Source organism: Oncorhynchus gorbuscha, linkage group LGY, assembly GCF_021184085.1.
Source record: "Oncorhynchus gorbuscha isolate QuinsamMale2020 ecotype Even-year linkage group LGY, OgorEven_v1.0, whole genome shotgun sequence".
NCBI classification, from domain to species: domain Eukaryota; kingdom Metazoa; phylum Chordata; class Actinopteri; order Salmoniformes; family Salmonidae; genus Oncorhynchus; species Oncorhynchus gorbuscha.
The window spans coordinates 2827528-2838977 of NC_060199.1; the positions used below are offsets into that span (position 1 = coordinate 2827528).

The 11450-nt window shown below is 44.6% G+C and overlaps 1 protein-coding gene and 1 long non-coding RNA gene across 7 annotated transcripts in view; one reads left to right on the forward strand and one right to left on the reverse strand.

Moving 5' to 3' along the window:
* Window positions 1-7941, reverse strand: part of LOC124016614 (rap guanine nucleotide exchange factor 1-like) — a 94505-nt gene extending 86564 nt beyond the window's left edge. For 2 of the 6 annotated variants that reach the window (XM_046332140.1, XM_046332139.1), the window contains exon 1: window positions 7574-7941. In XM_046332140.1, coding sequence (XP_046188096.1) covers window positions 7574-7601 — 28 coding nt within the window. In that variant the 5' untranslated portion in view covers window positions 7602-7941. The remainder of the gene's footprint in view (window positions 1-7573) is intronic. The other 4 variants (XM_046332141.1, XM_046332143.1, XM_046332144.1 and 1 more) reach the window with 4 other exon arrangements.
* Window positions 7111-9384, forward strand: LOC124016617. Its single transcript, XR_006835408.1, has 2 exons — window positions 7111-7718; window positions 7792-9384. It is a non-coding gene; the product is annotated as an uncharacterized LOC124016617 (long non-coding RNA).
* Window positions 9385-11450: the final 2066 nt, after the last annotated feature.

The following is an 11450-nucleotide window of genomic DNA, read 5'->3' on the forward strand; positions in this document are numbered from 1 at the left end:
TACAGCTTGCCGGGTGGTAGCAGAGAAACAGCCTATAACACCGCCTATTATATAGGTCCTGGACGGCAGGAAGCTTGGCCACAGTGATGTACTAGGACATTTGCACTACCCTCTGTAGTGTCGAGCAGTTGCCTACCAGGCGGTGATGCAACCGGTCAGGATGCTCTTGATGGTGAAGCTGTAGAACTGATGATCTGAGGACCCATGTCAAACCTTTTCAGTCTCCTGAGTCTCATGCCCTCTTCACAACTGTCTTGGTGTGTTTGGACCATGATAGTTCGTTGGTGATGTGGACACCAAGGAACTTGAAACTCTCAACCCACTCCACTACAGCCCTGTCGATGTTAATGGGGGCCTGGTTGGCCTGCCTTTTCCTGTGGTCCATGATCAGCTCCTTTTGTCTTGCTCAAATTAAGGGAGAGGTTGTTGTCCTGGCACCACACAGGCAATTCTCTGACCACCTCCCTATAGGCCGTCTCATCGTTGTCGGTGATCATGCCTACCACTGTTGTGTCGTCAAACTTAAAGATGGTGTTGGAGACGTCGTTTGGCAGTCGTGGGTGAACAGGGAATACAGGAGGGGACAAAGTACACACCCCTGTGGGGCCCCAGTGTTAAGGATCAGCGTGGCAGACGTGTTGTTGCCTACTTTTACCACCTGGGGGCGGTCTGTCAGGAAGTCCAGGATCCAGTTGCAGAGGGAGGTGTTTAGTCCCAGAGTCTTTAGCTCAGTAGTCAATGAACAGCATTCTCACATAGATGTTCCTTTTGTCCAGGTGGGAAATTGCCTCATCTGTGGATCTGTTGGGGCGGTATGCAAATTGGAGTGGGTCTAGGGTGTCCGGGAGGATGCGGTTGATGTGAGCCATGACCAGCCTTTCAAAGCACTTCATGGCTACCGACGTAAGTGTCACGGGGCGGTAATCATTTAGGCAGGTTACCTTCGCTTCCATTGGGCACAGGGACTATGGTGGTCTGCTTGAAACATGTAGGTATTACAGACCCGGACAGGGAGAGGTTTAAAATGTCAGTGAAGCGCATGCTTTGAGGACACGTCCTGGTAATCCGTCTGGCCCAGCGTCTTTGTGAATGCTGACCTGTTTAAAGGTCTTGTTCACATCAACTACAGAGAGCGTTATCATAGTCATCCAGAACAGCTGGCGCTTTCGTGCATGCTTCAGTGTTGCTTGCCTCGAATGCAAGCATAAAAAAGCATTTAGCTCGTCTGGTTGGCTCACGTCACTGAGCAGCTCGCATGTGGGTTTCCCTTTGTAGTCTAATAGCTTTCAAGCCCTGCCACATCCTACGAGTGTCAGAGCTGGTGTAGTAGGATTCAATCTTAATCCTGTATTGACTCTTTGCTTGTTTGATGGTTCGTCTGGGGGCATAGCGGGATTTCTTATAAGTGTCCGGATTAGTCTTCCACTCCTTGAAAGCGGCCAGCTCTAGCCTTTCGCTCGATGTGGATGTTGCCTGTAATCCATGGCTTCTGGTTGGGATATGTACGTACAGTCACTGTGGGGACGTCATCATCGATGCACTTATTGATGAAGGCGATGACTGAGGTGGCGTATTCCTCAATGCCATTGGATGAACCCCGGAACATATTCCAGTCTGTGCTAGCAAAACAGTCTAGTAGAGTAGCATCCGTGTCATCTGATCACTTCGGTATTGAGCGAGTCACTGGTACTTCCTGCTTCAGTTTCTGCTTGCAAGTGGGAATCTGGAGGATATAATTATGGTCAGATTTGCCAAATGGAGGGCGGGGGAGAGCTTTGTATGCATCTCCGTGTGTGGAGTAAGTGTGGTCCAGGATTTATTTTTTTCTGGTTGCACATGTGACAGGCTGTTAATTTGGTAAAACTGATTTAAGTTTGACTGCATTAAATTCCCAGGCCACTAGGAGCGCCACTTCTGGATGAGCATTTTCTTCTTTGCCTATGACCTTATAGAATTGGATGAGAGCGGTCTTAGTGCCAGCTTCACTTTGTGGTGGTAAATAGATGGCTATGAATAATACAGATGAGAACTCTTGGTAGATAGTGTGGTCGACAACTTATCATAAGGTACTCTACCTTAGGCGAGCAACACCACGAGACCATAATATTAGACATCGCGCACCAGCTGTTAATGACAAAAGACACACACACACACACTCCTTGTCTTACCAGAGGTAGCGTCTTTGTTCTGCTGGTGCATGGAAAATCCCGGCAGCTCGATATTTTTAGTTTCTTCGTTCAGCCACATCTCAGTAAAACATAAGATGTTACAGTTTTTAATGTCCCGTTGGTAGGATAATCTTAATAGTAGGTCTTAAATTGTATTTTCCAACGATTGCACGTAAGAGAACGGAAGGCATTGGGAGTTTGCTCGCTCGCCTACGGATTCTCAGAAGGATCCCTGATCTGCAACCACTTTCCCGGCGTCTTTTCTTCACACATAGGTGGTGGATCTGGGCCTGTTCCAATGAAAGCAGGATATCCTTCTCATCAAACTCGTTCAAGGAAAAGTTTCCAGTCCGCGGTGAGTAATCTCTTTTCTGATGTCCAGAAGTTATTTTGGGTGATAAGATACTGTAGCATCAACATTATGTACACAATAAGTTTAAAAATAAGTTACACAAAAGGCAAAAAAATAAAATGTAACAATTGTTTGGGAGAAAACGTCAGCCATGTTCTTCAGCGCCATCTTTTCAGTTGGTCATTTATAATAACAATGTGCAAACACATTTCCTCATTGAGGCTAATACTGTTTTCAATCTATCTGAAGCTGGTGGATGAAACGAGATGGATCAGATGGATGAAACAATGAGACGACTCGGGGTTGAGAGCCCAGGCCCATATTGTCCACTCTGCACAGGCCAGGCTGTGGAGAGCTGTTGCTAGTGTACTCCTCTGGCTGGCTGGGTCCACCCTAAACTGCAGTACAGCAAATGAGCACCTTTACAAATGCCACAATACACAAAAAGCCCAGGGAAGAATGTCCCCGGTGCTGCATTCCGGCCAGCACTTCTATTTTTCTTTACATAAAAGCTCTAAAAACAGGATGGCTTTGAATGGCTTGACTTTGAGAAGAAAATACGGTTTTTCCATCCATCCCAAAAGAAGAACATATTCAAGCATGGAGGCATTTAGCGCAAGAAAAAAAAGGCCTACTGAGGTGCAAGAGTGAAACAAACTAACAAATACTTCCATTGGTCTTCATCTAATCAACAGATCAAGTAAAATAAAACTGCTCAACCAACGACCACTGTAAATAGAAATGCTTCAATATGAAGCAAGTGTTTGGGGATCACCATACATCCCCATAGTTGTGCAATTACTGTTGATGTGACCAGGTGTGTGTTGGTTTAAACCACCTGATTATTCCTCATCTAGTTCTCCGTGTAAAGATTCTGCATCTTCAGAAGAGCCTTGGCTCCTCCAGCTTGTGTTTCCTATCTAGGAGTCCTGCAGTCCTCCATTCAGACACTTGGTCCAGGTTGTCCAATTTGACACAACCTTGAGTTACTGTCCAACAACTGTTTACAGTCAGCTCAGGGGAATGTAAGCTAGGCTACCTAGATGATGATCACCGACAAATTCACAGAGTAGAAGTCATTTCACAACTGTTGTTGACAGTCAAGCTTCTGCTGTAAGTGTGATGAACTCCACGTAGACAGAAGATTGGCCAATTCAGAGTCTATATGTGTCCATGTTAGTCACTCACTAAACTGCCGTCCTTAGACCACAAAACATGGGTAGAAAGATCATAGGAATAGAATATCCTTAACGATGAGCTGGCTCAAAACTTTCCCTGAATCACGAGAGGTTGAAGAAGAATCCTGTATAAGTATTGAGAAATGGGCTTCAGGGGTAACATACTCCAGTCTCCTTTAGCAGAGGTTCTTAGTAAACAAGTCCAGGCCAGTCATCAAGGGAAGCAGGTCCTTGGCTGTCTGTATCAGTGACATCCAGAGAAGGATTCATTGAATATTGATTGGCATTTAGATCTAAGGGGTGGGAGGTCAGACCCATGATGTAAATACAGGGATCAAATCGCTTGGGTCCTACTGCATCAAATGACCGAACACCACAGATAACCAGGAATTCATTGGAACCGGGGTGGATGCCGCACAACCCCTGAGAGAATCGCTTCAGTGCTAAATGGATCTGTACAAGAGGGGTTTCATAAAAGAGTACAGGGTTGCAACTCCTAGCACAATTTTTACTGGGCTCCCCAACTGATGCCAACAGTGTCCTCTGTAAAGCACTCTGACCATGAAAATCTTCTGTTGGAAGAACAGTACTCCGTCAGTTGCTCTCCTCAATCTATTTGTTTATCCCATCCTTGGTTCCTCCAGATAGGACAGTACTCCGTCAATAACTCCATTCCAACCAAGCCTCCAGTCGGTTTCCGCCCTCTCTGGCTCCCCCTCACACTTGTGTGCTCCCAAACACAATTAAAGCACATCTAAGGTCTACAGAGTAAGTGAAAGTCTCTCATTCCAAGGGACCGCTAAAATACTCAAAATTGCAGCACCACGGCTTATAGCTGAGCACTCTTTCAGTCACCAAAACCTACATGAACCCTGTGAGACATAATAATAATGTCATAATAAAAGCTACTTGGTATTGTTTGTTTGTAGCACACTGGAGAAGGGAGACTATCTCTAGTCTATACAGTGCAGCAGAGGCAAAATATATTTTTCTATGCCGCCAGTATCATCGCTGTGCTGCCTGCTCATCCAGAAGACTTGTGGTCTGGTCTGTAAGGCGTGTGCATGCATGCACACACAGCTAGGGGTAGGGCAGGCAGAGAGGCTAAAATAAGGAAATGGATGGATCAGTTACGCTGTGGCCGGCTGCTCCATTGGCTCTGTCCGGTCAGACAGAAGTCACTGAGCTAATTATAAAGCCTGTGTTTCTACACGGACACTATTACTAACAGTGACATGACATACCACCACTGCCCGCTTACATCAGCTATCTCTATTAGAGGTCGACCGATTAATCATAATGGCCGATTAATTTAAAATATTATGTAATACATTTTAGAATAAGGCTGTAACGTAACAAAATGTGGAAAATGTCAAGGGGTCTGAATACTTTCCAAATGCACTGTACATACACTCTCCCCCTTTAGTTCAAGTATTGCCCGGAGTCAAGGAATTGGACAAATTCTCTCTTCCCGACCATAAGACCAAGTTCTCTGAAGATTCCTCTTACAGCCCACACAGACACCCTTTTATCTTTCCTTCATTCCCTCTCTCTCTGGGGAACAAAACATGTGCTTTTCTCCAGCTCTCCTACAGTAGCTACACATCCAGCCCTTGTGCCACTGGTGTGCCTCAGCTTAGTTTGTTTCCATGGCGCCCAGGCCGGGCCTAGTCCCTCTTTCCAGCTTACTTGCATCCAACATAGTGTGTCTGTTTGCCCTGCCCTGGAGGGACAGATCTGGAATTGATGGACACATATAGAACAGAGCAGCAAAGACAGCAGACTGAACAGGTGACCTGGTAAACATGCGCAGGCGGACAAACCCCAAGGGACCAGCCAGGCAGCCACACATGGCATTCAGTCATTCTCATAAGCGCAGAAAACATTTACTATATTCGGAAAGTATTCAGACCCCTTGACTCTTCCCACATTTTTCCAACCTTATTCTAAAGTGTATTAAATAGTTTTTTTCTCTCATCAATCTAAACACAATACCAAAGTGAAAACAGGTGTTTAGAATCTTTTGCAAATATATTATAGATAAAAACTGAAATACCTTATTTACATAAGTATTCAGACCCTTTACTATGACACTCAAAACTGAGCTTAGGTGCATCCTGTTTCCATTGATCATCCTTGATGTTTCTACAACTTGATTGGAGTCCACCAGTGATAAATGTAATTGATTGGACATGATTTGGAAAGGCACACACCTGTCTATATAAGGTTGACAGTGCACATCAGCACAAAAACCAACCATAAGGTCAAAGGAATTGTCTGTAGAGCTCAGAGACAGGATTGTGTGAATCTTTATGTGTGGACAAAGTGCAGCCTTTAATGTCATATCACTCGGTCATACATATGCACACATCTAGGGCAGCTCAGACAATCAACCTGGTCTCAGAGCATTTAGTATCATTCTGTACGTAAATCTGTGAGGCTCCATTTAGTATGATGTTTTTTCATTGAACAGTATGTTATTTTTTGGATGTCCATCACCCATTTATGTATGATATGTTACAAATTACAATTTGTATTATGTTACGAATTTGCACAACATACTAGATGTTACGAATTTGCTAAATGTAAATGTCACGAATTCTAGCTAGGTGGCCACTGTTAGCTAGCTTGCTGACATTAGCGAGGCTAGGGGTTAAGTTTAGGAGTTTTTGAGTTTATAAGGTTAGCTAACATGCTAAGTAGTTGCTAAAAAGTACTATGAAGTTAGGGGCTAAAAATCTAAAGCTGTTCATAATGAGATTTGAACTGCTACCTTTGGGTTGTTAGATGTTTGTGTTATACACCCACCCAGCCTTAAGTAACCATACCACACATAACATACTAAATTCTGTCTGGTATTTACCTACAGAATAATACGAAATGATCTTAGACCAGGTTGCAACAATCCAATGGCTCTGCTACTGCCATAAGAACTAATAGACATACAGTCGGAAACTTTACACCTGTTTGGTGGGCCGTCTCTCTGTGGACAACACACTCCCACCACTGCCCAATGTGTAGTGTGTGCAACCGTGAGCTGCAGGCATCACCGCGGGGGTCAAGAGGCGAAACAGAGAGACAGCTGGAGGGGTGGGCTACTAGCGGAGATAGTTCCCTTCACCAGGCGATGAAATCAGGCCTCCCGTTGTACTGAACGCCATATTCCTAGATAAGGATGCCTTCACTTTGTATTATTACACATAGTTCACTTTTGCATCACAGCGTGGACACTGTAAATATTGTGTCAGACACTGCTGCAACACATGTCATTGCAAAGGAGATATGCCACGTGCACAATGGAAAGTCAATTTGACAACACCGGGAGGGCGGGTGTGATACATTAGTCCGGTGTGATTGCAACCCCAGTTAAAGCTGGAGGTCAAATTGAGTTACTTAGCCTGCAAATAAGTTGTCTAGCACAGAAGATATGCTTGTTGCTGTATGGCGTTGCCCCACCGGTTTAAAAACTTAGCCAGCACAGCTGGTTAAGCTAAAATGAACTAGGAAACATCTGGTATCTAGATGAAGTTGAGCGAGCTAATACTTAAGTTATTTATTCGAGTACTAGTACTAACGTTATAGTACCGTTACTATCTTACAAGCGAAGGAAAAGTGCCAACGTTAGTTAGCTAGAATGTTGTCGGTCAACATACGCTAAACTGGCGAACATTTCTACACCGTTACCCCGACACAGCCATGGTGTGGAAAACCCGGTTACTCTACCGGGTAAGAAAACGTGTCCTATGGAAAATATGTGAAGAGTCCCGGACGCAACGAGAGCCCCAAAGCCGGGCCTACCCGTCCCCAATGTGTGTGATATCCCCGTCCCCAGGATAGAGCAGTGGAATGAGGCGCCAGTCGGCTGGACTGCTTACCTTGTTTGCTCTCTATTTTCCCCGACATTTCGTCGCCAGCAGTGATTTCACTCGCAATAAAAACAAGAAAATGTCGCGCCGTGTCTCCCTCAATTATCTCCGCATTGTCGTTTCACGCGTGTCCGTGAAGATGAATTCGCTGGAGGTACGAGACCAGATTTGTGGCACACACATGTACATGAAACGATGTATTAAACTGTTTCTTCTCGGTCTCCCAGCAATTTTCACTGAGCGAGGAGCTGAGACCAACACAAGCACTACGGTGAACCGGGCGTCCTTCGACATGGACAGCAGCGCCTCCTGGCGCCTGGAGTTAGCTACGTAAATTGGTCAGCAAGCGGGTGGGTTTCAATTTCAGTGGAAAGTGCCCCCTGTGGCTACGATCTGTGAAGACTTTTGGGCTGCTCAGAGGTAGAAGGAGCAATACAATTTAACCATTTATATAACAATACTCTGACCAAATACTATAGGCATATATAATTGTTGACAGATATATACTGGATATATACTGGATATTTTACAAACTAAGTATTGTATAAGTATTTTATATTATAAGCCTTGTAAAGTATAATTATGTACGAGGTCTCTGTCTGTCAACCCCGGTGGGCCTAACAAACCAGGCTAGCCTATATTATCTTGGTTTAGTGACAAAATAAATTAACTCACAAAGCAGCATGTCTAGCATGAAAAAGTCAGTGTGTGAGAATGCCCTTATCTTCTTGTTCTGAATAATTGATCTGACTGGCAGAGTAGATCTGCATTCCCTTCTGTCAGTGTTTAGTGATCTGGATCATCCTTTATCCACCCACGGCTATCCCGAGGGGCCAAGGGAGAAGCCATAGAATTAGGAATTAGAATACCAATACTAGTCATTTAGGAGAAGCATGGGGTGGAATCTTGGACCTCAAGTGAAGAGGTTGACATTGACCTGACTCAAGCTTTTCTCAAAAATCTAAGCATACCTTTGTTGTATAGTACCTTGTCCTTCAATGTGTGGAGTCAATCTTAATTGCAGCAGAAATATTCATAGTGTGAGTGAGTGTGTAACATGTCACAGGAAGCAGGTCTGCCCTCTGACTTTAGGGAATGTATGTCTCAAGGCTATGGTGAGTGTTGATGCATGTATGTGTGTGGCTGTGTACACTGTGTGTGTGGAATGCATTTGCTGAGGCTATGGTGAAATCACAGAGAGGAAAAACAGAACAATGAGTTCCTGAGCAGAGACAGGCCTGTCAGGACAGGCTAGAGCTCTGCTCACTGACATAATAACTGGCCTCTAGTTGTAGTTCCTTCTCTATGGGTGCCTCAACATACAGCAAAGCCAATGCCTCTGTCAGTTTCTTCACTGTAGCTGTAAGCTCCGCTGTTTACTCCATATCACTGATTAGGCAATGCAATTTCATACAAATGTTTCATTGGCTGCACACTAGTTTTGTTTGATAGTGTCAACCACAATAGCCCAAAGACTAGGACCAAGAGGCGTGGAGGGGTAGCCTTTAGTTACTATACTCCCAGCCCCTGGAAGAGCCTGACAGAGAACCTGACGGGGGTCGAAACAGTGGACATATTTAAAAGAGATCTTAAAACACACCTTTTTAGCTCTGCTTTTCCTTGGGGTGGTTTGTAGTCTTTCAGTTTTTATTGTTATTGTTATTCTTTAGTTTTTTTATCCTCTGATGTTTGTTGTGTAGTAGATATTTCTGTTTTCATTTATATAGTTTTTCATGTTTTTTTTTCTTCAGTGAAGCGCATTGCATCTGTCTGAATTGTGCATCTGTCTGAATTATAAATAAAGCTTGATTTGAATGTGATGTAGAGAACTTAGTGTACTTTGTACAGTGGTGAGTAAAATTACCAACTTTGCCCAGGGAAAGTTTAGTTGGAAAGTGAGAAAAAAGGAAGAGAAAGTGTAATGTTGATAATGTTGATGCAGCTATCTTTTTCTAGGAGGGTAGTCAACTCAAGGGTTGGTCACTTTATTTATATGTTACACAGAGCATCCCAATCTTAGTCCTGAGGACCAAAAGGAGTGAATATTTTTGTTTTTACCCTAGCACTACCACAATTGAACTAATCAACCCATCAGTCCTTTGATTATTTGAATCAGGTGTGTTAGTGCTAGGGCAAAAAACAAAAATGTGCACCCCTTTCGGTCCTCAGAACCAGTATATGGAGGATTGGGAAGAATTTCACATAGTGCTACAGCCACTGCTCATATTTAATTCAAACAGTGACAATGTAACCTATTTCATAACCTTTCTACTATAGTGATTACCTGGAAGTTGTGTTGTTTTGTCACCATTCTCGGTAGAATCCAAGATTGTGCAGTCAGTTTTCCAGTTCCCACTCCTCTGCTCGAATCAGAACCAGGCTAGAATAGCTACTGGCTGACACCTAGAGGCCATACGTTGACAACACACCCAGAGTTCCAAAAAAGAAAAGACAGTGCTGCCATTCATTTCTTTTTCCACCAAGCGTCGCTCACATGCTGCGTTAGAAACGTGTGTTTAGAGCAGAACTGCACTGTCTCCATTGAACAAAATGTGGAATTGGATTGAGTATAAAGGAAGGGAAAGGGGGATACCTAGTCAGTTGTACAACTGAATGCGACTCCGGGATGCTGGCCTTCTGGGCAGAGTTCCTCAGTCCAGTGTCTGTGTTCTATTGCCCATCTTAATCATAATTATTTTTATTGGCCAGTCTGAGATATGTCTTTTTCTTTGCAACTCTGCCTAGAAGGACAGCATCCCGGAGTCTTCACTGTTGACATTGAGACTGGTGTTTTGCAGGTACTATTTGATGAAGCTGCCAGTTGAGGACTTGTGAGGTGTCTGTACCTTCACTTTCTTGGTCCCTGTGCCCAAGAAAGTAACCTGCCTAAATGACTACCGCCCAGTAGCACTCACGTAGGTAGCCACGAAGTGCTTTGAAAGGCTGGTCTTGGCTAGCATCAACAACATCATCCCGGAAACACTAGACCCACTCCAATTCGCATACCGCCCCAACAGATCCACAGATGATGCAATCTCAAACGCATTCCACACTGCCCTTTCCCACCTGGACAAAAGGAACACCTATGTGAGAATGCTGTTGATTGACTACAGCTCAGCGTTCAACACCATAGATCCCTCAAAGCTCATCACTAAGCAACTGGATCCTGGACTTCCTGACGGGCCGCCCCCAGTTGGTAAGGGTAGGCAACAACACATCTTCCACGCTGATCCTCAACACGGGGGCCCCTCAGGGGTGCGTGCTTAGTCCTCTCCTGTAATCCCTGTTCACCCATGACAGTATAGCCAAGAACGACTAAAAAACATTGTTAAGTTAGCTAACAACACAAGGGTGGTAGGCCTGATCACTGACAATGATGAGACAGCCTATAGGGAGGAGGTCAGAAACCTGGCAGTGTGGTGCCAGGACAACAACCTCTCCCTCAACGTGATCAAGACAAAGGAGATGATCGTGGACTAAAGAAGAGGTAGGGCCGAATACTCCCCCATTCACATCGATGGGGCTGTAGTGGAGCGGGTCGAGAGTTTCAAGTTCCTTGGTGTCCACATCACCACCAAAATATCATGGTCCAAACACACCAAGAAAGTTGTGAAGACGGCACGACAATGCCTTTTCCCCCTCAGGAGACTTGAGATTTGGCATGGGTCCTCAGATGCTCAAAAAGTTCTATAGCTGCACCATTGAGAGCATCCTGACTGGTTGCATCACCACCTGATATGGCAACTGCTCAGCATCCGAGCGAAAGGCGTTACAGAGGTTAGTGCGTAAAGCCCAGTACATCACTGGGGCCAAGCTTCCTGCCATCCAGGACCTACAGTACCACTCAAAAGTTTGGAGACACCTACTCATTCAAGGGTTTTAATTT